Genomic DNA, 26,197 nt, shown 5'->3' on the forward strand with positions numbered 1-26,197 from the left:
TGGTGGCTCTGCCACCACAACTGGAGGACAGAATACTTGAACAGAGGTGACAACCTGCAGTTTATTGGGATGCTACTGTAAACAGCCCCTATCTCATTTCCACAGCTATCGTACCCTCTACTTAACTGCAATACATTTAATCAAGATGTTTCTTAGGGAACCAAATAAAGCTTGATGATGCTTAATGGCTGGGTTATTTAACTGGGCTCATAATTTTGATTAATTAAGAAGCCTGCAGGTGTTGGAGTGGTACTTAGGCAACCACTTTGATGTTCAGAGGCAAAGGGGGTTTTGTATCCCCTTCAAAAGGATTTCTGCCAGTGCTAGTTCAGCTTCAGCTGCCTTCGAGCCCTTGCAAAAATTTAACTCTCTCGTAGCTGGCAGTAGCCCCCCGATTTCTAGGAAGCTTGGCAGCCTGCATGTCCATTTGACTAGTTTCCTCTTGGGATGATCTATGGAAAAAAAAAAACCCAAACCCCAGCATTTTGCTTGGGGCAGCCTCTATCTCCTTGATAGGAACAAAGTAAGAATGTGAGAGGATCTCCAGATGGTGCATTCAGGCAATGATCCGAACAGCAAATTGCCCGCCACTGGACCAATGTTTCCACTCTATTGAAAACAGCAGTGGAGCTTGTCCCTTTGAGCAGTGGAAAACAGGAAGCCTGGCTTCCTATGAGTTTGTCCGCTGTGTTCATATACACTAACACTGTGATTTCAGCTTCCCCCTGCCAGCACATCTCCCTTTCTCTGCAACACCTTCCCTATCCTGCTATGTCACTGACTTGTCAGCTTCCCCTCATGGACTGCTGTGAGTGACCTGCTGTAGCCCGGAGTATGGGTGTACAGAGTGACTGGCCAGCAGGTACAAGAAATCACACTAGAACTTCCCCCTTAGGCAGCACAAATTTGTATTTCCCTTTTCTATTCAGCAGGTAACTTTCTTAATAAAATATACTTACCTCTAATTTTTGTCTCTTGAATGCAGGTGAAATGTCCCCAGGTTAAAAAATACTTGGGGAGAAAATAGGGCATGGACACCAGTGTGGCATACGCTCACTTCCATAGGAAACTAAAACTCCAAAGAGAGGCATCATGAGCCAAACTCATCGTAGTTTTCAGTATCAAACATTGACACTGAATTAAGCGGAACCTGATCACTTAAGGCTCAGTAAATGACTACTGCCAGCTATAAAGGCAATATTGCTCTGTGGCTAGAGCACTGGAATAGGGCTCGGAAGAGCGGAGTTATACTCTGCTTTGCCATGGATTTTCTGAATGAATTCGGGCAAATGTCATCTTCACCTGTGTATAAACACAGGTCAATCTTCCACTTTTCTTGTAATTTTTATAAGAAATGCAAAAATGAAGCAGCATATTGTCTAGGGACCACAAAGACAACATTTTTCCAAGAAACAGCCTTACTGTAACTTCTTGGCAATCACAGACAGTACAAACTGAGTCAGTAGGAATGATCTCAGCCCTTTCACACATCTGCATTGTTCCCCTCCACCACAGCTTTGTAGAGTAGAAGTAAGAGACATTCAAATACAATTTGTGGAACCATAAGCAAATACAAATTTGCTTACATGAGTACTGTCTACAACCTAGCCGGTCAATTATTTTCCTCTGCTTCTATGCCAGAAGAATGCAGGATCCAAGCCATTTTGTTTTTAAAGTGCTTACAAGCTTTTGGTTAAGTGTACCTAAAATCCATCAACATGCAAGGCCCTGCTTGTCCTCTCTACTTTGATCATTGAGTAAATACCTTTGTTTTCTGCATGATTAACAACATTAAATTAACATATTTGCCCAGCAGCTAGTAAAAGAAACATCTCAGTTACCCATCTCTGTAGCTCCAGATTGGACCCAAAGGCCAAAGAAAAATTTTTGCCACATTTCAGCCCTCTAAGTGAGGCTTTGTTATGCAAAGTTCCTCTTGTTTCAGTTTTAGGAAGTTTCTTGGGACATAATACAGAGAAGGCAGAGTGAAAAGTAACTGGAACTGTTCGTTAGAGCACACTCCTTTATTAATCGAGAAAGATCAGAAAAAAAGCTGGAGGGACAGCAGGTGAATAGATGACACTGAACCATACATTGTCAAAAATTGTTCAAAAGAGCTGAGCTGCTCAACTATCCAACTACAGCTGGTTACCTTATTCTGTCGGTGTAAAGGAGCCTCAGATGTGGATATGGATGCCTGAAGAGCTTTGATCTTCCCATCAAGAAGTAGCTAAGAGGAGATTCTGAACTGGCCTCAGTCCCAGCATTGGAGGCCAAGCAAGAACACTAGCACTTGCAAGTCTTGCAACAGTGACTAAGCACCAGACTCGCTGGCCAGAGCCTCATTGTGCTACTTATCAGGCATAAGCACAAAAAGACTTTCTCTTGCTTACAGAATCGTAATCTCCTGTTTTCTGATTCACACAGCCTGAATCAGACTGAAGGAAGCAGAACGGTAACCAAAGCAGCGCAAGAGCTCGACAGCCTCAGCTTATAGAACCTATGGGTGCTATGTTCCTCCTGACTCATTCAATTTCTCCAGGGCTATTCTCCCTGGACTGTTCAAGGGAAACAAGCTACTGTTTCATGACCAGTGAGGTGTCAAGAAGCCTTCAAACTAAGAGATTACACTTTGCAAACTTTCTCTATTTATCAGTCACTCAAAATTTATGAAATCAAACATCCTTGATAATCTCAAAGTGACTTCCAAGGTCTCCTCTTCAGAGAGAAAACGAGCTTTACTGTTCTTGCTGTCTACACAGTAGGGGAGGTGCAGCAGCAGCTTCCTGTAAAAGAGGACACAGTGGATTTCAACGTCTCAGACCAGGTGAGCAATTGAGGCGGCATTGCAAGCTACTCTTGCAATTCACCAGTAAGTATACCAAGGCAAAGTCTTTCAGTACATCCCGCTGTCATGACAGGTTGTGGGGTTCCTGCCATACCTGATGCACAGCTATGCAGGCCCTGAAATATTTCCAACACTGTTGCTTTCTTTTGGCTGTGGCTGTGACAATGCTTTCCAACGATGGATTGTGGGCTCTCTCCACTGTTCTTGCTTCTGCACAGTGCTGCATTTTAAATGCAGAGGAAGGAGAAGCTGCATTGATAATGCTCTCCTGGTGGTAAAAATCTGAATAATGCCTAAAGCCTGAATGTCTCTGCAGGAGTTTGCCCCTCTAGTAAAGCAAAATAAGCGGTGCAGCCTGATTAGAGATTCTGACCAGTGCGGTTTCAGAAAAAGGATATGTTTACACTGCAAAGCACAGTTCAGGTATGAGAATGGACTTAGGAAGTTGCTGGGATTTTAACCTACATTGAAGATTAATTCAGTGCTCCCTTACCTGTGGCTCAGGCACATCATACACAAAGAAAGGCTGGATCTTGGACTCCGGAACTATTCCACAGTCCCTCGCTATGTTAAACATACAGCTTTTCCTGAAAAAGCTGGGAAGGTTTGTTGCCTCATGAGGATATCTCAGTCTGGACCCGTTCAACTCTTCTCGTTGATAATGGCTCAAACTCACTTGCTCATGCAGAGGCTTGGCCCTTTCCGCTCCTATCCCAGGCTTTTATATTAAAAATATAAATGATGGGCCAGTCTTGGACCTCCACTTTATTAACAGTGCAAACAGTCAAGGACACTTTAGAATCAAGACATCTGCCCAGCCAAACTCTGTAAAGCCCAACAAGACAACATGGTAGCATAGATGGGGTTACTTTAAACTGGGGTTTAAGTCATGCTGATTCTTTCTCAGATCTTTTCAGCTGTCTTGTAGGAGCCATGGCTGAAAGAGGTACAGTCGAAACACCTTTGCACCCCACTTACTGAAGGCAGCCATTTACTATAATTTGGAGAAGTCCTTAAAATCAGCTTGGCTTAGAATCAGCCCCAGGACTAAAAAGTTGGAAGCAGTTCCTTTGAGCCCTCCTACACATCTGTGAGAGTACAGTGGTTTTGAGTATGTAGAACTTGAAATCTTTTTTCTTTCATACTGAGAAGACTTGCACTTATATTTGTGAAAGCAGCACTGGCTCAGGCTGTGAGCAACCATTAGATTTATGGCAAATTTTTTATTTGCTAGGCTTGTGACTAGAGACAGCTAAGAAGATAATGGCAGATCTGAGTCACCAAAAAGAATTGCAAAAGAAAAAGGATGCTGAAGTTTTCCTACATCTGCAGTGCTGCATTAACCTACCTCTTTTACTACCTATAGGTTCTGCAAACCATTAGCTGAGCGAGTTTTCCTCCTGATTTTCCAGTTTCAGAGCTAGCACTTCCAAACATTCTTCCACTCCTGTTGCATCTTTGGGTTAAATCCAAGCAGAAGGTAACTGCCTGAGCCTGGTTTTGTCTGTGAGAAAGGTGGCTTTTCTATAGTTAGTTCACTAGGGAAAGAACTTATTCGTGCCTTAATCCATGGCCTGTACCTTGAATTTGTTTGCAGAAAGTTATTCACATACGGATCTTTCCACATCCCATTCAGTGCAGCAAGTCAGCCCAGAGAGGATTAAGCTTTCTTATGAAAGCACTCTATTGTGAAGGATTTAAAGCAAAACAGACACGGGAATTATCTGGAAATCTCAGTCAGGCCAATTGCACACTGAGGGAAATATGGAGGCAAACTGAGAGTATATCAGCCAGTTGATTTTCTTTGTAGGTCGGAAATAGCCCTATAAAAAAAAAGAACTCAAAGGAAATCTCTTGGGGGAAACCTCGTAACATTTCCATCTCTGCATCCATTGTGGGTATGTCCACAATCTGGCTTTCAACTTCTGAAAATGTACCTGGACATTTTTGACCGTCTTCAGTTATATATTTGTACAGATTAGTATTTAGAAAGCAAATTCGCAAGAAGTCCTTCAAGCCCATGGGCAGTTTTTTTGCCAGACATTTTGGGCCCTTGAAGCCTTGTTGTTTAAGTAGCCAAAATCTGTCTTAAAGCTGTTTCTGCTAGAACAGTATCACAGATTCAAAGCTAGCATACTGTACACCTACGGATGGACTGTGATTGGTTTTGTCTATATCTATTTCTTATGTGCAATAAATAACCTGATCTTCACCTTTAGATTTTCTTTCCACGCAGCATTCAGTTGGTTTGGTTAAACCTCCTTTCAAACAAGATACTAACTGTACTTCTATCAATTGTGTTTCACTTACTTTTTGGGAGTTCGAAGGTCAAGAACCTTGTCCTGGATATCTAATGTGATGTCTGAGCACTTTGTCTCTGGCAGTTTGATTTTAATCTGAAATGTTGGGCAGAGGTAAAGCTGTGATTAGATATGTAGTCCTACAAGCCATAAAAGACCTCATCTTCATGAATATTTTGATGCTAGTGTCAAAGAGCAACATTCTGAGTAGGTAATTTGTATCAGAGAAAATATGACAGTGCTAATCGTTGCTTTCAATAGCTTAGTGATATGTATTGATATCTTATTTTCTTGAAAATCCTGAGCTGATAATGTACTTAACAGGTACCCTACATCCAGCAAAACCCCCTGGCTTTGTGTATTCCAAGGACAGCTTGCTTCTACTAGAAAAGTTGTACAGCAATTCTACCTGTCCTGAAATTTAGAAAGCAGGGAGTCTTTGATCATATAATAACGGGACAGGATTTGATACCTGTAACTTTAAAGACTGTCAATACTGTAGCATTCTGCTCACTCGCATACCTTGTAATAAACACAGGCAGATGAAAATCATCTCCTTCCAAGCCCCTTTCCCCTTCAAAATAGTGTCTAGGATGAAACTTCATCTTAGAGCTACTTTCAGTTCCCACAAGTCTGTATGTGGCATATGCATTTGCACAGACTCTCGAGTGCACTAGGGCCTTGAGGAGTTACACATGAATTCCTCAGGTTAGCAAGTTGTCGTGGTTTAAGCCCAGCTGGCAGTAAAGCACCACATGACCGCTCGCTCGCTCCTCCCTGCCCTCGGTGGAGTGGGGAGGAGAAAATACAAAAAGGGCTTGAAGGTTGAGACAAGGACAGGGAGGGCTCATTACCAGTTATGGTCATGGGCAAGAGACAGACTCAACTTGGGAAGAAAAAATCAATTTAATTTGTTACAAATCATATCAGAGTAGAATAATGAGAAATAAACCAGATCTTAAAAACACCTTGCCCACACCCCTCCCTTCTTCCTGGGCTCAGCTCTGCTCCCAATTTCTCTGCCTCCTTCCCTGAAGTGGCACAGGGGGATGGGGAATGGGGATTGCAGTCAGTTCATCACGTGTTGTCTCTGCTGCTCCTTCCTCCTCAGGGGGAGGACTCCTCACACTCTTCCCCTGCTCCAGCATGGGGTCCCTCCCACAGGAGACAGTCCTCCATGAACTTCCCCAGCCTGAGTCCTTCCCATGCATCCGCACTTCATGAACTGCTCCAGCATGGGTCCCTTCCATGGGGTGCAGTCCTCCTAGCGACAGACTGCTCCAGTGCGGACTTCCCTTGGAGTCATGGCCTTCTTTGGGAGCAGCCACCTGCTCTGGCCTTGGGTCCTTCATGGGCTGCAGGTGGGCATCTGCTCCACCATTAACTTCCATGTGCTGCAGTGGGTCAGCCTGCCATCTTGCAATGGGCAGCAGGGGAATTTCTGCTCCGGCACACCTCCCCTGTCCTTCACTGACCTTGGTGTTTGCATAGTTGTTTCTTTCACATCCCACTCCTCTCCCCACTGCAGGTTTTCTTCCCTTCTTAAATATGTTATTGTAAAGGTGCTACCACTGTGGCTGATTGGCTAGGCCTTGGCCAGAGTGAGTCTGACTTGGAGCTGCAGAGCCTTCTAGCAGCTTCTTACAGGAGCCACCCCTGTAGCCCCTCCCTCACTCCCCAAACCCTGTCACACAAACCCAGCATGCAAGCGTAAATCTTATCTATAAATGCTCAAAGAACTACAAGAAAATCCTACAGGAGGCCAAAGGCAGCAATACAGCTTGGTGTTTACATTCTGTTCCTCAAGAAGGCAGCAAGATTGAAAGCGGCAGAGAAAGAGCACCAAGAAGGGATGGGAGATACAGGTTCAGCTCACCACCATATCTTCACAGCAGGCTGTGGAGGCGTCTTTCCTGCTCATCCCGAAGAAGACATCCTCTGTTCCCACACACTGTTTGAATAAAATCTCATACCTGAGAAAGAGAAGTAGTTGCCTGGAGAAGGGCCAGGAGACTGAAGGAGATTGTATTTCTCAGAGGACCATAAATACACTCAATCGCATTGTCTCTCCTCCTTTTCAGTCCCCCTTCAAGGCTCCAACCCACCCGCACTGGTTTTCTGTTCTGACTCATGACAGAGTTAGCTAGAGGAAAGGTGAAGATCATTCACTCCAGCTCCCAAGGCACTCACTTTGCTGCCTCTGCTTCACTAACCAGCCTTTGTAGGATCAGGAAATGCATCCTAAGTGAATATGATATGTATCAACTACTCAAATACCACAGACTCTTGGGAAACAGATTTGAAAAGGATGCTGTCACAATTACATGTGTTCTGTTCTGTCATTCAACAAATTCTTGCAGCCTGAGCATAGCACTCTTTTGTCAGATTGTAATTGTTTTGCATTCAGCCAACATTTATTTTCTACCTCTCCATATCTACAAAATGCAGAATCACGTACTCCCTTGCTCTTGATACCTAATGAATAAGGAAACACAAACTAAATTTGTATTTAGAAATACATTACTCCTACTAAATTGAGCAAAATAAGTGGACTGAATCACTTCTCTAAGCTGCTGGAAAGAGTGTATAGAAAATCTTTTTCACGTCTCCAGTGTTCATATACGTATGTAGTAATTCCTAAGTCAAAGAGAAATCTGTCTAATAGCTCTAGGTGCACCTCTCTAGCCATGTGTTTTCATTTTGGGACATTTTCCTTGATTCAATTTGATGAACTGTTACAAAGACTTATACTCTGTTTTCATCTGTGCAACAGAGGTCATAATGGCTTGAGGCTAGAGAAGCACTGCATTTTACCCAGCATGGAGGGGAAGGGTCAAAAACAGCATGAGAAAAGCTTCTGTTGTGTCCACGATACAAAGAGAGCACGTTCTGCAACACACAGGTGATAGTTTTAAGAACAACTCCATGTGAGGCTACAGGTAAATGCGAAATAATTTTCAGAAATTCTGAGTCTAAGTTCGTGTGGGTCTCAGTCCCATGTTTAGATAAGGAAATTGAACACCTAAGTCATGCCAGAGAAAAGTAAGGATTCTGGACTACAAATGTACAATGTGCAACTTCATGGGCTTCAGTCCATCTGCTCCAGTATGGAGCACTCCAGGATATGGCATCAGGACACAATGATTAAAATGCAACGGCTGCTTTGTGGATTGACTCTGAAGGCTTTCTGACCTCTACAAACTACAACTAACATGCCTGATTGTATCTATTTCAAGAATGTTTTTGTTGTTTTTCTGTGAGCATGGGAAAAGGCTCTGGTTTTAGGCTGTTCCTTGACAGACTAAGATTGAATGACAAGATTTAAAAGTTCAAAACTGCCTGTGTATAGAGTTCCTTCCTCAGTACTGTTTGTCTCTAAAGAACTTAATTCTTTAAAATGCAAATATAAGTTGGAGTACTTCATGAATTTATGAGTATGAAAAACGAATGCACCTCAGTTGCAGTGGGAAAAGACAGATATTTCTGTCTATAAATGGCATATTTGAAAGCTAGTAAATTGTTTTGCTGGCCTACTTTGCCTCCTAATCTCACTTTATACAAGTATCTGACACTGCAAGTAATCTTACAATGGGAAAAAACAACTCTACATTTCTGTTATGAGATCAGAAGGTTTCCAAGAGAGAGGTTAAAATCACTCCTCACATGTTGCTTTAGATGCAACACTGATATCCTTTCTTTCTCCTTCCATGACAGAAGCTTTTCAGATGGCTGTTTCACTCAAAAGCAGTAGATGCAGTTTAACTCATATTTCCATTCATGCTATATAAAGCCCATGCAGGCACTCTCAACTCACTTACTCTGGCTGTTCTCTAGGGTCCCAAGTATCATCAAATTCAGATCCTTCTGGGACCTCCTCTGTATTCCAAATAGTTTTCTTGTTTTCAGATTTCACTTGAAAAGTACCTGTAAGTGATGAGAAAAATCACACTGTCGTATTTTGGAATGTCGCTGTTCCTTTAGGTTTGCTGAAAACTTAAGGGGGTTTTTTAGGCTTTAGAAAAAACTTTGTATTAATAGCTTTCTAGTTAATGATTACAGTCTCCTTCACCTCTGTATCTTATGAATGAGAATTTGCAGAGGGAGGATGTTTTCCTTTCCCTTAAATCTCCTTTACTCAATCTCTCTGTCAAGGAAATCCTCCTATCAGGCATAAAATATGTAGCACTTTAGAATGGGTAAAGTGTGGAAGTATGAAATATTAATCTTCCCCAGGCCCCTGACATGAGATTTTGAAGTGAGCAGAGTCATTAACAAAAGGACCTCCTCCTCACACAGAAATCCAGTTCTTCCCATTAATTATTGAGCACAGCTCAGATAAGGTACTGAAGACACATGAAAGTTCACGGTGAGAATACTATGGTTTATGCCTGTCCTACATGGAAAAATATATTTTTTAGTAAGCTGGTAAATCTACAGCTTGAAGGTTTTTATAGTAGAATCACAGAATGGTTTGGGTTGGAAGGCACCTTAAAGATCATTTAGTTCCACCCCCCCTGCCATGGGCAGGGACACCTCCCACTAGACCAGGTTGCTCCAAGCCCCATCCAACCTGGCCTTGAGCACTGCCAGGGAGGGGGCAGTGACAGCTTCTCTGGACAACCTGTGCCAGTGTCTCACCACCCTCACAGTAAAGAATTTCTTCCTAATTTCTAATCTAATCTACTCCCTTTCAGTTTGAAAGCACTACCTGTTGTTCTATCACCACACTCCCTGATAGAAAACCCCTCCTTATCTTTCCTGTAGGCTCCCTTTAGGTACCAGGAGGCTGCTATAAGATCTCCCCGGAGCCTTCTCTCTTCTCCAGGCTGAACAAGCCCGGCTGTCTCACAGGGGAGGTGCTCCAGCCTTCTGACATCTCTGTGGCCCTTCCTTGGACCTGCTCAAGCAGGTCCATGTCTTTCTTGTGCTGGGGGCCCTAGAACTGGAGGCAGCACTGGAGTGGGGTCTCACGAGGGCAGAGTAGAGGGGCAGAATCACCTCCCTTGACCTGCTGGTCGCATTTCTTTTGATGCAGCCCAGGATACGGTTGGCTTTTTGGGCTGCAAGCGCACACTGTTGGCTCATATTTAGTTTTCCATCTACCAGCACTCCAAAGTCCTTCTCCGCAGGGCTGTTCTTGACCCATTCTCCGCCCAGCCTGCATCTGTGCTTGGGATTGCCCTGACCCGGATGCAGGACGTTGCACTTGGCTTTGTTGAACTTCATGAGGTTTGCAGGGGCCCACCACTCCAGCCTGTCAAGGTCCCTCTGGATGGCCTCCCTTCCCTCCAGTGTGTCGACCGCACCACACAGCTTGGTGTCGTTGGCAAACTTGCTGAGGGTGCACTCAATCCCACTGTCCATGTCGCTGACAAAGATGTTAAATAGCCCTGGTCCCAGTGCTGATCCCTTAGGATTGCCACTTGTCATTGGTCTCCACTCACACATTGAGCTGTTGACCGTGACTCTTTGAGTGCGACCATCCAGCCAATTTCTTATCCACCGAGTGGTCCATCCATCAAATCCATGTCTCTCCAATTTAGAGACAACAATATCACGCAGGATAGTGTCAAATGCTTTACACAAGCCCAGGTAGATGATGTCAGTTGCTCTTGCCTTATCTATCAACGCTGTAACCACATCGTAGAAGGCCACCAAATTTGTCAGGCATGATTTGTTCCCAGTGAAGCCATAGAATCTCCGGCTATTGTTGTAATCCCAAGCACAAATACACTATTTATTATATTTACCATGGTTCCTTTCCTGTTACACTCATCCTGGTCCTTGCTGACCTTTCCTACAGCTCACAACTAAGCTGTCCAATAATGTGACAGTATTAGCTCCAGGAAGAAATGTACATTAACTTTGCCGAAACTAAACTTGTCTTCCATTCTTTCCTGAGTACAAGGTGTTGGCACAAATTTAGGAACCCTCAAGATATTTGTTCTCATTGTATGAAAGTCTGCTTTTCTATATGATGCCAAAACACTTGCAGTCAGGAAAAGCATGTAATTGTCCACGGTTCCCAGCCAAAGAACTAGATGCAGGAAGGGGATTAACCAAAAAATGTCTCTTGATCTGTTGAGGGCACCACTGAACAAAGCTACTATTTTTTCCCCTGTGTGGTCTAACTAAGGTTGTGAAACTTTGAGGGGGAATATGATATGACTGTGTTTCATAGTACAGTTTATAGCTCTTTGTTCTTGTAGGCATAGGCTCAGTTCCACACAGTTTACTCCACAAAGTTCCTTTCAGGTGAGTACTTAGAAGTCCATCTTCATTGTTAGCTTTAAGTGAGCATTCACAATTCCATGAGTGTACTTGCATGGAGCTTTCTGCTGCTCAGTTACGATTCCCCTCAGCCCATGACCAGGCTGTGCTCTGTACTCTGTTTATCATCGCCATGTGAGGCTGCAGTGCTCTAGAGTTACCCTTTCTGCTTCTCTTTGTATATTCTGCAGGTCAGCTTTCAGGAAAAGAAGAACTTTGTAGTGTGATTGTAAAACTGAAATGCCACTTCCATCTCAAAGGTCAGTGGCTGCTCTCTTATTGAAGCAAACCCCATCTGTGGTTACTTACCACAGCTGTTACGTTCTGCTAACATGGGACTGAATGCTGCAACACACAAACACTCCTCCTTACCAGTGGTTTCTTTCCTTACTGGTCCAATACTACCAGGAGTCATGGCACTGACAGAACAGTGTGTCTGCAAAAAAGGCAGATGGAACCTCAATCAATTTTCATAGAGCCCAGCTCAGTAACACTGATAAAGTCAATAAACATAGAAAAATATCTGAGGCCAAACAAATCCCTGCTGGAATCCAAAATGTATTATCCCACACCTTCTTCCCTCTTACCCAGCAGCAAGTGACCTTGGCACAGCGGGTTTGAGCAGGACTCCAGAGGTGCAGCATTACAGACAGACGTGCTTTGTGAGTATCAGTTTCCATGGTATTCTGGCAAAATTTCAATGCCTTGCCTGCCAGGAAAATATTGCGGGAAACTAAGGGTGCTACCTGAAAAACCCACCACAGCATCTGGATTTCTTTTGACAGTAGAGATCATCTGAGGCAACAACATTTTCCTCTCATTATGAATCAGTTTATTGCTAATAGGCCAATGTGAGGCATTTGTCTGCATGTGAAGATTCCTTGGCTTGATAAGAGTGCCTCATATGCACAGCACATGAAATTAAATCAAAAGAAAGATTTCAGTTTACTCAGATTGACTCAGACTTAGCTGACATCCCTTGTGGCAGTTTTCCATTTCTGTCTCTGAAGTGTCATTCATTTTATTAATAAGAGGTAAACAAATTCTTTTAAAATCAAAATGTTTACTGCAAAGATGTACAGCAATGATGCTAGTTTTAAAAGGCAGGCATTAAACAGCTGAAGGGTAGTTAGAGGGTGAAGGACCTCATCTACCACCCACTGAAAGGAAATTTCAGGGGATATGCAGCCTTTTTATCCCAAATCTTACTACCATTGCCACGACTGCTGGGTCAGCCAGCGGGCTCTTTGTTGAGGAGTGACTTGGAGGAACACTGAGGCATTTGCCATTGTTGTTATCCATGTCATAACAGGACTTGTTCAAAACCCTGAGAGACTTGGCAGTTTTGAGCCTTCGCAGAGGCCTCCTACACTCACTGTGATTGAAGGCACCTATGGCCCTCCTGGGATATTTCTCCCCAGCACACTTGCATGTGTAGATAAAAGCAGCAGTTGCATAGTGCAGGAACAATGTATGTATTCCACAAGCTGTGATTTTTGTCTAGTCCTGAGATGGATTGACATAGAAAAATGGAAAGATATTTTCCTCGTTAGTCATTCAGATCATCCACCTTAGCGTGATTGCTCACCCTTTGCTATTCTACAATCACCAACAAATCTATTGACTTCAGTGATCAATTATCTCTACAGTTCTTCAATGCCTGACACACAGCATTAGTACACTCGGTTGCCTCTGGATATTAGAGTCTTCACTCAGGAGTTGAGCAGCAACTTTTTTCCCTTCCTATCAAGTATTTTGCTGTAATTGCCTTCATCTCTGGCAGACTTCAGGGAAAAGCAGGGCGAAGTCTAACATATTGAAAGCTCTTTCAACTATATGTTCCAATTTCCTTCAGGCTGAAAAATTAAACCTCCCTCCCACTTTGTGGTCACAATCTCTCCTTGTTTTCCCGGGGCATCTTCCTTATTCTCTCCCTCAAGAGCTTGTTACCCTGAAAGTGTCTTCCAGCTGGTTGAGTCAGTCCAAAACCTTCTAAGGTTTTCATTCTTTTTTTAGTCACCCTGGGAGAAGAGAGATGTGCTTCTCCACAGTTAACAAGGTCAGGCTATGGGACAGCGTGTAAAAGAAGCAGCATTTCTTATGAAAGACTCACCTCGTGTTCATCATCATCATCATCTCCTTGAGCATCGTGGAGCAGCCTGGCAAGGAACTGCAGAGAAGAGCCTGCGCTGTCCATATCAGCGCCCCCTGCTCACCTCTGTAGAAAAAAGAAGTGAAGGTTGAAGAAAGAACAAAATGGGTTCTGCACTGTCCATGAAGCACGATTGTCCTGCTGGGTGTTCTGGAAGGAGGAAGTTTAGCCAAACTCTTGCATGCGTGATGTAAAAACCTATAAAATGGAATACAATCAGCCTTTCCTCCCTGTGCTCAGCCTGTGGGCTCTTCTGCTCTATAGGCATCAGTCGCAACCTCAGCTCAAGCCTTACAGTGGCTGTGAGCTCGGGCAGGCCCCGTGTCGACCCGGGTTTGCAGCTGCTGCAGGCAGGGCCAGGGCAGCGGCCGGCCTTGGCTCAGGCCTGGCACGGAGCGGCCGGCAGGGTCTCCTCAGCGGCTGTGTGCCCGCCTGCCCGGCTCCAGGCCGGCTCAGGGCAGCCCCAGCTGGGGGCCCGAGCCGAGGGCGAGGGGACACGCGGCGTCAGGGAAACCCGCCCTCCCCACGGCCCCGCTCGCCGGCTGCACGGCGGCTCCCGCGGCACGGGCACCGTGGCAGCCCACCGTCCCCCAGACGCACCGGGCACGGCCGGGTCTCCAGCGGCAGCGAGCAGCCGCTCCGCCCGCCCCAGCGCCCCGTGCCGCCGCACGGCTACGGCCGCCCCCGGCCGCGTCCCGCGTCGCCGGGGCGACGGGGCGGTGCTGCCCCTCCCCGCCCCCTGTGGCCTCGCGAGCCAATCGGGCCGGGCCGCCCGCGAGCGGCGGCGGGACTGGCCAGTAGCAGCTGAGGGCGGGAAGCGCCGGGCGGTGGTTGGGAGGCGGGGGAGGAGAGGGGCGGGCGGGGAGCGGCGGTAAAGTGCGTCATCCGTGCGCGCGCGGCGGCTGGTGGCGGCCGGGGGAGCGGGGCCCGCGCTGGGGGAGCTGGGCCGCCGCCATCCGCCCCTGCCGGGCCCGGGTCTCCCGAACGGCGGCGGTCCGCCTCGCCGCCGCCGCCATGAGCCAGTTCAACTTCGGGTCGGGCGCGGCGGGCGGCGGCTTCACGCTGGGCACGCCGAAGACGGCCGCCACGACGGCCACGACCGGCTTCTCCTTCGCCACGCCTGCCGCGTCCGGGGGCTTCAGCTTCGGGAGCGCGGCCCAGCCGCCCGCCGGCAGCCAGCCCGCCGGGCCCTTCTCCTTCAGCAGGCCGGGCACCGCCGCGCAGCCCGCCAGCTTCAGCTTCGGGACGCCGGCGACGGCGACCGCGGCTGCGGCGGCGAACGTGTTCCCGCTGGGGTGAGCGGCGCGGGGGTGGGCCGGTGGCGGGGTGGGGGGTTGGCTTTGGCGAGCGGGCCAGGCCGCTGGGGAGCGGGAGCGGGCGGTGTCCTGCCCGTCGCTTTGGCGGCGCTTTGCGAGCGGGTCCCAGGGCAGCAAACGTGTTGGCCTCGTGCCTTGGGGTTCCCCCCGCCCCGTGGAAAGGCGCTCGGCCAGACCTGCCGCTGGTCCGTGCGGCCTTTTTGGGGCGGGTGTGAGGGGTAAGCGGTCGCCCGCTTTGGTCCGCCGTTGGGGCGTCGATGCTTGCGTGAAAAAGTGCGGAAAGTTGGCGTCGGAGCGCAGAACAGCGTCCTGCCGTTCCTGATCCCCACCGGGAGCGCTTCAGACTGCCTTTTCAGCCGAGTGGGACCGTTTTGTCCCGGGAAAGGCCGTGAGCTTTGAGGCTGTTCCTGAACTGCTGTCTGATGCCGGAGCTTGCCAGGTGGGAGCAGCGGGAAGGGAGCTCCAATGGGGACTAGCAGCAGAAGTTAGTTGAAAGCAATAGTCTTGTGTAGAGGAAGTGCAGAGGGTGCTTATGAGCTGCGAGAGTAAGCAGCTGCACTTACACTGCCCTAAATGTCTGGTGGTGCCTGGAGGGGGGGTGGAGGTGATTGAGGGGGAGTCAGCACAAAGGGACGTAGCAGAGCATTGCGGGTGACGGGAGTTGCGATACGGCCTCTCTCAAAATTGAGACATAACCTGGTCAAGTGCCCATCTGCTTGAAAGGTGGTTCCTGCTGTCAGCAAATGGTCTGTTTTCAGAAAGGCGACTCGGTACTTGCCTGCCTGGTACATCTGGAGCCGATTGGCTTCTTTTCTTTTCTTCTCTAGGGCAAGCACACCAAAAATAAACTTTGGAGGCAGTACTGCCGCTCCAGCTACTGGAATCACAGGGGGCTTTGGCTTTGGTAGCTCGGTACCCACCAGCGCGCCCTCGAGCCAAGCAGCAGCCCCTTCTGGCTTTGTGTTTGGATCTGCTGGCACCTCCACCGCTGCCCCGTCTGGGACAACCGGAGGGTTTACTTTTTCCAGTGGTACCACAACTCAGGCCGGAACAGCCGGCCTCAATACCAGCACTGCAGCTCCGCAAGCAGCGCCCACAGGGTTGACCTTTGGAGCGGCACCTACGGCTGCTGCCACCAGTGCTGCCACCTTGGGAGCTGCAACCCAGTCCACAGCCCCCTTCAACCTGGGGGGGCAGTTCGCAGGTGAGTGGGTGATGCATGAAATGGCAGCTGTAGTGAGGAAGGCTGTCGGCACGGGGGGCACCTGGGGATGGCAGGAGGTTCTGCAGCCTCGTGCTTCTGCTGGTGTGAGATGCAGCGGGCGACCAGAATCAGTGCTGCTTCTGATGCGCTTCTCCAGGGTCTTCTGTGAGGAGTAACAATTGCTCTTTAGCCTTTGGGCTTGGAGAGTGAGGCTGACATGATTGTGCCGGGGTGTGTGGAAGTGCCAGCTGCATTTGAAGCACCATTTTGTGGTTTTGGCGGGTTTGCTGGTGCAGGGGTAAAGGGCTTGGGGTGGTGGTGGGGTGCACTGCAGGATGTGCCAGGCCCCCGGAGCCAAGCCACCATTCACCTCCCTGACAGCAGGAGTCTGCCCGCTCCTGCAGAGTCTGGCAGAAGTTCAGTTTGCAGCTTTTGATTTGCTTGTGGGTGACAGTGCAGGCCTCGGCGGGAGGGTCGTCATCTCTGGGGGGAGGGTGATGTTCCTTTGTGTTAGAATCGTTCTTGAAAGCCTTTCTGCGTAACGAGCTTGTTGACTCTAGTTCCTTTCCTGCATAACGGGGAGTATTTGTTACATTGACTGTTAGTGTTTTTCTTGTCGTCTTGTTGCTTCTAACTTGACTGTCGCTGTGATCAGCGGGAACTACAGTGTCTCTGTAGTAAAAGGTTGTCTCTTCCTTATGCTGCTTGTTCCAGGTCTAAACTTTGGGTCACTGCCTTCAACAGCCACCACTAGTGCACCCACGGCAACGCTGACCACTAGTACCAGCCAGGCACCTGCTCTGTCCTTTGGAGCCAAACTTGGAGGTGGGAAGTGGTTTTAGGCAATAATTACTCAAGACCTTGTGAATGCGCTGTGCTTCTGGGGACAGTTTTCTAAGGTGGAGTCTGGAAATGGGCTGGAAGTGCTTGTTACTGGGAATTTGCAGTGGCATCAGTAATCTGTGACAGTTCGTACAGCCATTGACCTTACTGTCCTGTGCTTTCTGTTGTGTCCCACGTACCATGTTCTGTCCTGTACTTGTGGCTGGAGCGTAGTGGAGAGGAGCCACAGGTTTAGAGAGTACACTGGAAAAGAGATGGGGTTGAGGTAGAAAAAGAGGAAAAAGAGTTTAAGATTCTTACATCCATTACAACCTGATGTAGGTAGGGAAATTTGTGTCGCATTCTCAGCCTGATTGTACAAGGTCGACCCCTTTTCTGTTTGCAGTAACATCCACAGCTGCTACAACTGCCTCTACCACCACAACCTCCGTCCTCGGTTCAACGGGGCCTACGCTGTTTGCGTCCGTAGTGAGTTCTGCAGCCCCGACGTCGTCGGCCACCACGGGCCTCTCGCGTAAGTCACAAAGTGCAGGTTTATCCATTGGGGGAACAACTGGGCAGCGTGGTTGGTGGTACCTGTGCCTCTCTGCAGTGGAGCAGCAGATGCTGGGGTAATAGGGGAGAATTCCAAAGGCCAGCTTTCTCGCTGTTTGCCCCCTTCCCTCTTTGTGATTCCCTGCAAGCTGTCCTCCGTGGTGGGGCGTGGAGGGTTTTGTTCAAGCCAAGGCACGTTTTAGATGCATGGTGGGCAATCTGCACGGGGCACTTGGAGCTGTTTCTCTGTCTGGGTAGTATTGTCTCAGCTGAGCTTTCGAGTGATGTCTCAGCTGCTGTCTTCCAGGCCTCAGTGCCTTGAGTCTGCTTAGGTCTGCCTTTGACTCTTGTAGTAGCTTAGCACGTAGACTCATGCAGAGATTGCATTCCCTGCCTGCCGGTGTCCAGTACCCTTTGCTTATTTGAGCATCTGACAGCAGTTGAATGTTAGACAATTGAAAGCAGGTAAAGAGAAGGGACAGTAGCTTGGCAGCTGGGTTGATAATGTTGCCTGGAAGAATCGCAGAGTGTTCTGGCTGTTTTACAGTCAGCTGCCTTTTTTGGTGTCCCAGAATCCCAGAATGGTAGGGGTTAGAAGGGACCTCTGGAGATCATCTAGTGCAGCATTTTGTCATGTTGTATGTGGACGGATGATCCTTCACCTAAACAGTGGTCCTGGTTAATAGAAATAAAGACCAGATGGAGAGGAGTGAGCAGGCAGGGTAGAGCTTTTGAAAGGGGCGCTGCATTTGGTGGGTGACCCCAACTCTCCATGTTTGTCTTGTGTTTACAGTTGGTGCCCCTTCCACTGGGACAGCCAGTCTTGGAACGCTTGGGTTTGGATTAAAAGTTCCTGGGACCACAGCTGCTGCAACAAGCACTGCCACGAGTAAGAACTAGATGCTGAAGTAACGCAGTATTTCTTTCTCTGCTCCTCCTTTTCCATCTCCCCAAATGCGCAGTTACTTATGACTTCTGAGAGCGAAGGGACTTTGGGTGAAGGAAGGCAGAGTAACATGCAGAGCTGAGTGCTGTGTTTGATTGGCAGCCTTCATGTGAAAGCCTGCAGTGGAACTGGCTGCTGCAGCGCGTTGGGATTCAGGACTGAACACCCTTCTCTGGATGCAGTTACTGGCCAGTTTTCCGTGTAATGACGTGGATGCTGCTCGGCTCTGAAGGTCTTTGTAAAGCCTGTTTCTGGAGTGACTGTGAAGAATTTGAGCTCAATGCCTAGAAGTGCTGTGACTGACAGTGGCATCTGGCATCTGACATCTGCTCTTCGCTTTGTGAAAGCGTAGGAATTGCACCATCCGCAGAGATGCGGGAGGGGAACTGGGTGTGCTGGTAGTTACTGGGCCTAATATTAAAACATGAGGAGACGGAGAGGAGTGTGTGGGCTAATGCTGTGTGTCTGACTAATGGCCAGGTTAAGTGCAGGCTGTCAGTTCCTCACTTCACCAGAACTGCTAGTCAGGCCTTTACAGTCGGCTGCTTTTGTGTCAAGGTCTGCTTCGTTCCCTTCTTGACAGCCGTGGGGTTTGGTTATTGTCCCTTCAAAGGGGCCAACTGGAGGTGACACAGCACTGCGCTTAGAAGCGTATATTGGACCTGTTCTTGATTGGTTAGCTAGCAGACGGGTCCTCTTCTGTTGCTTGACTTGCACCTCTTCTTTCAGGCACTACTTCTGCTTCTGGCTTTGCTTTGAATCTTAAGCCGTTAACTACGACTGGTGCCATTGGAGCTGTGACTTCTACAGCTGCCATAACCACCACCACCACAACGGGGTGAGTGTTTTGTTAAACTGACTGTTTGCCGGTGGGGTCAAGAGGCAGCGTTAGTGCTGGTATCTGGTGGAGGAAGGGGAAATGGGTGTTGTGACGTTTGTGTGTTGGTTTTTGATCTTGTGTTCTGTACTGCCTCGCGCTTCCTCTCAGTGCGCCTCCAGTGATGACTTATGCCCAGCTAGAGAGTCTGATAAACAAGTGGAGTCTGGAACTGGAAGACCAAGAGAAACACTTTCTCCATCAAGCTACCCAAGTTAATGCCTGGGATCGGATGCTGATAGAGAATGGAGAGAAGGTGAGGTGACATCCAGTGTACCCTGGTTTTGCTTGCTTAGGTAGGAGGCCTTCAGTGTCACAGTTGCAGCAAGCCAGGTTGTGGGACTTTGTGCTGGTGAAAAAATAGGTGTGAATGATATGTGGGTGCTTGTGAAAGAGTGGCTGTGTGCCTCTTCTGGTGTCCAGGCATTGCAGCGTGGAAATGGGTTCTGTGAGTTTACACTGTGGTAACAAGTGATGTTAGGGTGGAGCTTTCAAAGCCAAATCTCCTTTATTCAGTTCTTGTTCTGTAAAGCTTTGTGTACCTCTTCCTTGTTTCTAGTAGACATTTGCACGCCGCCGGCTTTCTTGTTCCACCGCTCTGCTTTTAAGAGTTGACTTTGACTTTTCATAGCATGATCAAGTGTCTTCTGTTTCCAGATTACTTCATTACACAAAGAAGTAGAGAAAGTGAAGCTTGATCAGAAGAGGTACGAAACCATGAGCACTTGAGATGATTTTTGTTTCTTTCTTGCATCTTCTTGCCCTGTGGTATGGCAGATGTAGAATGTGTGTAACCTCTAAGTTGAGTAGTTAACATTTTCTCTTTTCAGACTGGACCAGGAGCTAGACTTCATTCTGTCACAGCAGAAAGAGCTTGAAGACTTGTTGTCCCCCCTGGAGGAGTCTGTGAAGGAACAGAGCGGGACTATCTACTTGCAGCATGCAGATGAAGAACGGGAGAGGACGTAAGGAAAAATCTGCTTGGAACGTGTGATGAGCAGGCTGGTGTGGCGATGACCGGTCAGCCAGGAGTAGAGTTGGGATGCGTGACAATGCCGAGGGCTCAGCGGGCTTTGCCAGACGTGTAATCCCGTTTTATGCACAGCAACGTAGATTTGATGCGTTAGAAGTGGGGGAGCTGCAACTGGAAGCTCTTGAATGAGCATGAAAAGCTCTTTGGATGTTGGTCTAATCAGCAGTCTGGGAGAAGGTTACTAACTTTGGCATAATGTGTAGAAATTGGTGATTCATTAGTGACAGAAGTGGTGAGAGCAGCATGCACTATGTGTGGCTCAGGCATCCTTGTAAGCCTTAAGTATGGAATCTTACAGGGTGCTTAAAGTGTTTGCCTGGCTCAAGAAATGTAAATGATGAAAAATCCGGACTAGCTGGTTCCTCCTGTGCTGACAAAACCCTCCAGCCATTGCTTGTGTCTCTCTGTATCCAGAGAGAAAGAGGTTGGGAGTTACTCCCCCTGTGTGACAGAATGCCTCTCGTGGTGCTGTTCCCATGTGTCTGCCAGCCTTGGCTGAAAGGTGTGGAAGCTAATTCTGACTGCCCAAAGTTGGTGTGACTGGGAGCAGGTCTTCTGAAGTTCACTTTACATGTTCTGACCTTGCTTCCCATGTGTTTGGCAGCTATAAACTGGCTGAAAACATAGATGCTCAGTTGAAGCGGATGGCGCAGGATCTGAAGGACATCACTGAGCACTTGAATACATCAAGAGGCCCAGCGGACACAAGTGACCCGGTAAATCCAAGATTTATTTTGTATGTTGGTAAAAAGGCAAAGTTATTTAAACAGTTCTACCTCTTGATTTGTCCACTTGTGGATAGTCCATGCTTGTAGTTTCAGCATTGGAAGTGGTTTCTTTTTTTGTTCTTTGGTTGTTCCTCTTGTGGTAAAACTCAGTATAACACAGCACAAGCCAGGCTGACTCATGTGTTCATTCTGCAGTTCTGTTAATAGATTTGGAAGTACCTCACTCTGGTATGAAGTCTAGTTATTTGCTTGTTATCTATTTTTTGCCCAGCTTACAGCTTGCTTCTTAACTTTGATCACTCTACCTGCTCCCTCCCTTGCATGTCTCTTGTGGCAAATCTAAACTTTACTCTGAACACCCTCTGTAGCTGCTGATGGCTTTTCTTTACGCTGCTCTTGTATCCTGATGAAACCAAATCTGAATTATCAGCTCTTTGAGATGGATGAAATTGATCTTGATACTCCCTGTGGCTTTACTGAGAAGCTTTTTTCCAGTAAAAATTTCCCTCCGTTATTGCTGACTTGAGGTTTTTTCCCCATTCCTTTTTACTTTTGCCACCTCAGGCCTGAGGTGATTAATGCCGTGGTGGTTCCTAGGTCTGAACTGGAAGAAGCCTGGGCACAGGCACGTACTCTAAACCAGTCTGTTTTCTGGATGGTGAAGAGAAGCAAAGTTGCTCCATAGATGTCCCTGGGAAGGCGGCCACTCAGTTAGCGGAGCCGTCCATAGGGAGGTTCGAGGGCATCGTGTTCCAAAGGCAGGGGCAGGCAGGCTGTCTCGTACTGCTCTTGGCTTTCCTGTAGTGTGACGAGTGACTTGCACCTTCCCTTTCTCCTCAGCTTCAGCAGATCTGTAAAATTTTGAACGCGCACATGGATTCACTGCAGTGGATTGACCAGAACTCAGGTGAGAGTGGTCTTGCAGCTTTTTGGGAATGTAGATCGAAAGCCTGGAGCATGTGTGCAAGTGTTGCTTGAACATAGATGAATTCCTGAATTTCGTGAGGAATCTTCTCCTCCTTGCTGTCAGTGACACTGTCCCTTCTGTGCTTGAATTCTCCTGATGTGCATTAAAGGCCTCGGCTGAGAAGTAATTCCTGGCCAGTGCAAATGTTTTACAAAAACGCAGTGCTTGAACTGCCTCAGTGCAAAGCAGAGAACTTGAAAACCTTGTGCTTTATTCTGGGAAACGAAGGTTCAGTATTTGAGCTTACTTCTAAAATGTTGTGGGGTTTCCCTTTGGAATAGGAAAATCGGTGAGGGGGTGGCGTGTGCGTGTTGAATGTTCTCATCATCCTCCCTGGAAGTGAGATCCAGGTAGGACGGAGCAGCGTGCGTTTGTCTGCGGGCGCGGTAACTCCGGGGTGGTCGTGTGGAAATGCCACAGTAGCAGCCACTGGAGATGTAGTGGCAGAGCAGAAGGTGCGCTCAGACGGCGAAAACTCGGCAGCGTAGTTACTGTTGTTTGTTGACTTGGACTCACCCTGAACTGGTACAGCACGGTGCCGTACTGGAAACCATGAGGAAAAGGGAACTCTCCTCGCCAGGGGTGCCTCCTTGCGAGGGATTCCAGAACTGTTCCAGGGTTTGGATTTGAAGTGATGCCGGCTGCGAGGCGGGGGCACGGCTGCGAGGCGGGGGCACGGCAGGGTAAAGGAGCGCTGCCCTCCCCAGCCCCAAAGTGCACTGTCGGGCTGCAGCGCTGGGGCAGAGCTCCCACCGGGTGTGCTGCTGGGGTGAGAGCAGGCCCCTGCTGTCCGTGTTGAAATGGTGTTGCTGGCTGAGGTCAGGGCTGAGTCTGGCTTCTCCTGCCGGAGCGCAGATGTTAACTTCTGCATTCCAGATGTGCCTGTGTTGTGGGATCTGGCGCAGCTCCTGCGGCATCAGCCTTCTGACTGACAGAATGTGTGTGTGTGTGAAAATAGCGACCTCTTTCCTTTGAATTCTCCTGGAAAGGAGATGCATTTTTTCCTTTGTCATTCAGTACCAAAGAAATTGTCTTGTCTGTTAATAACGATTCATTGTCTTTGCTTGGAAATAAACATTGAAAGAAATAGTTCAGCTTCTGTTCACTTTCAAAAAAGAAATAAGCCATAATCCTAAGAACTTTCAGTTTTTAAAAAAGGTTAATTTATCTCTCTGTTCTTAGCAAGGAGAAGAATTCCTGTTGCTTTGTGCACTTAAGCAGTACGGTGGAAAAACAATGCGATTTTGAAGCAACCCTTCAAGTAGCCCTTGCCGTTAGTAAATTGAGTAGGCCTGGGAAGGACACGCTCTTTAATGTTGTTTTTGTATGAAAAAGTATTAACATCATCCTTCCCTGTGCCCTCACCCCAGAACTAAGGCATCTGTGCTGTAGGTAATGTTAATTGGTTTTGTTTGCAGTGGAACACTCCAGGACTGTTTCACAACAGCCAGTGATCTCTTCTAGGCGTGCTCATACACAGGGCTGTATGACTTGTTAAACAATTATGTGCAACTGTGGCACTTTATTCAAATTACTGTTAACCTGGACTGCCACAATTAAATGGACTTGCTGAAGGTGGGCGCAGGGTGGTGGTGCTTCCACTAGTGAGTGTTTGGACAGTGTTCTGACCTTCTGCCTCTTCCTGAGAGAACCAGAAAGTCTTCTCTTTCATAGTTACTCTGAATTCCGAGTTGAGCAAGAGTGGTCTGTGAGATGGTGAAGCAGACTGCCATTTTGTGCCATAATCACTTTTGCATGGTGACTTTTTGAAAAGTGACAAACTGAAGTGTGTGGCTTGGTATGTTAGGGGAAGATTCTGGGCTTGGCATGCTGTATGAAATAAACCGAACCGGGAACATCTGTCTCCAAGCCACAGGCTGACATAATGCTGTAGCCCTGTTGGATAGCCTCTGATAAGCTTTCATGGAATGCAATTAAAAATTGATTTAGTTTATGCCAAGATTTTTTTGTCTGTTGTGATGCCTGCTGCATTTAGAGTTGACAGTCAAATCAGTGGCTTATGTACTTTGAAATTGGTGAGGGGCAACTAACAGCTGATCTGTGGTGTGGCTGCAAGTGCTCTGCAGCTCTTCTGTGCTATTGCACTGTCTTTTCTGTATTTGCAGTTCAAAGCTGGTTAGGCTGCGTGATCTCCTGGAAGATAACGTGTAGGTCCTTCTAACTGATTGTGTGGTTCACCTGTAATTTGTGTAATTCAAAGGGAGTTCAGCAGGAGCTGGGTATGGGAAACTGGTTTATAGAGCCATTGCTTTTCCTCAAGCTGCAGACCAGCTCGCAGTTCCTGTTCAGGGAGGGTTTATTGTGCTCTCTGGTGCAGTGCCCTGAACCTACAACATACTGGTGTGGCAAAAAGTGTCAACAACAGGTCCCAGGACGCTTCCAATTCTGCCAGTCCCTGAATGCCTCAGAATACTTTTTAGGTTATGATCTTTGCCGTGGAGGGTTAGCAGTGCTTTGTGTTGGGTTTTCCTCCTTTGTGTGCTGTTGAATCCGAGTGACTGTCAAAATTCAAATGTTTTTTTCTCCTTCTGCAGGCTAAACTGTGCAGGGTTGTCTTCTAGGGTGACTGTAAGATTAATGACTTGTTTCTCCCACAGCCGTGCTGCAGAGGAAGGTAGAAGAGGTGACAAAGGTTTGCGAGAGCCGCCGCAAGGAGCAAGAGCGCAGTTTTCGGATCACATTTGATTGAACGACTGAACGTTTAAAGGGTTAATGTAAAATCTCTACAGAAAACAGATTGTTGGGGACGGAGGACTCAAATGATGATCTGGGTTGGTTTGTTTTCCTGCAGTGAAATGTGTTGTGTGTTCCAAGGCCAGTCTTTGCAGTGCCTGACCGGAGTTCACCCACACCAGTCTGAGAGACTGCATGAAGTTTGTGCAGAAAGTATGTGCTCTTCGTCTCTGTTCTTATAACTGCATGCGGACTGGTGAGAAGCAAAACGCTGCCCCTGAGGGATTTAGGCAGTATGTGACTCCACGGCTGAGCTCTCCAGTACTTATATGTAACTTGAGCATGTTCAACTGGGACTTTGTGAGCTTTTATTCGGGTCCTTAGAGGTGAATGAAGAGCTGTCCTCAGAAGGAGCTGCAGCAGTGAGAGACTCACATGCCCCATATCGCTAGCTGGAGTTTGAGTTTGTTAGGTGTGCTTCCACTTGTGAAAGTGGGCCTTGTTTTCTGTACTTCTGGCAATAAACTGCTTTTGTGCTGGTGCCTGTAAGCAGAATTTCTACGCAAATAAAAATGATTAGATGTGCCAGTAGAAAACTGGAACTTTTGTGGTGATTTGGTGTGGGTGGCCTGTTTGGGTGCAAGGGAGCAGGAAGGAATATGGTCAGTAAGTCTGCTGCGAAGACCTTTGAGGAGACAGGGTGGTATCACTGCTTTTTGATGAAGTGTGGCTGTAATGCTCGTTCCGATGTCTCTTTACTAACAGAGGGAGGGGAATGACCACGTATGTAGCAGAACTGCCCTCGTACTCAATTCTCTGCTGCGGTTTTTGCTCCTGTTGTGCAAAATGCTGAAGGGGCGCAAATAATGCCTAATGGGCTTTGCTTTCTGTTTGCCTTCCTCTGCCTGCAGCCCATCTGCCTTGTCTTATGTGGTGTTCCCTGGAAAAAAGGGAGGGACCTGCTTCCTAGAGGAATTTACAGACTCTAATGTGCCTTACAACTCGTGAGCTGCTCTATAACTGCTTAGAGCACGATTCTTCACATGGGTTGTCTGCTGCCTGCCACTTCTCTATATGATGCCAGAATATGTGCAGTCAGGTAAAGCATGTAATTGAACATGGTTTCCAGCTAAAGAACTAGGTGCTGGAGGGATCTGTTGAGGGCAGCACTGAACAAAGCTACTATTTCTTCCCCTGTGTGGTCTAACTAAGGTTGTGAAACTTTGAAGGGGAGTATGATATGACTGTGTTTCATGGTACACTTAATAGCTCTTCCTTTTCTTAGGCATAGGCTCAGTTTAGTTTCCATGCAGGGATAGAGTTAAAGGGGTTTAAAGAGATCATCTGAGGCAACAACATTTTCCTCTCATTATGAATCAGTTTATTGCTAATAGGCCAATGTGAGGCATTTGTCTGCATGTGAAGATTCCTTGGCTTGATAAGAGTGCCTCATATGCACAGCACATGAAATTAAATCAAAAGAAA

The 26,197-nt window shown here is 47.5% G+C and overlaps 2 protein-coding genes across 2 annotated transcripts; one reads left to right on the forward strand and one right to left on the reverse strand.

Annotated features, from left to right (window-relative positions):
• Positions 1-2,656: 2,656 nt before the first annotated feature.
• DNAAF6 (dynein axonemal assembly factor 6) lies at positions 2,657-13,615 on the reverse strand. Its single transcript, XM_086470680.1, has 6 exons — positions 13,532-13,615; positions 11,791-11,854; positions 8,967-9,072; positions 7,025-7,121; positions 5,159-5,244; positions 2,657-2,786 (listed from the first exon to the last, which is right to left on the reverse strand). The coding sequence occupies exons 1-6, from the start codon at positions 13,613-13,615 to the stop codon at positions 2,657-2,659; spliced, it is 567 nt and encodes a 188-aa protein (XP_086326806.1).
• A 969-nt stretch (positions 13,616-14,584) lies between these two features.
• LOC104340096 (nuclear pore glycoprotein p62) lies at positions 14,585-25,308 on the forward strand. Its single transcript, XM_086469692.1, has 12 exons — positions 14,585-14,865; positions 15,714-16,090; positions 16,805-16,915; positions 17,319-17,447; positions 18,261-18,356; positions 19,143-19,251; positions 19,402-19,546; positions 19,948-19,997; positions 20,121-20,255; positions 20,928-21,039; positions 21,892-21,958; positions 24,637-25,308. The coding sequence occupies exons 1-12, from the start codon at positions 14,585-14,587 to the stop codon at positions 24,726-24,728; spliced, it is 1,704 nt and encodes a 567-aa protein (XP_086325818.1). The 3' UTR covers positions 24,729-25,308.
• The last annotated feature ends 889 nt before the right edge of the window (positions 25,309-26,197 follow it).

Source organism: Leptosomus discolor, chromosome 9, assembly GCF_034619465.1.
Source record: "Leptosomus discolor isolate bLepDis1 chromosome 9, bLepDis1.hap2, whole genome shotgun sequence".
Taxonomy (NCBI): Eukaryota; Metazoa; Chordata; class Aves; order Leptosomiformes; family Leptosomidae; genus Leptosomus; species Leptosomus discolor.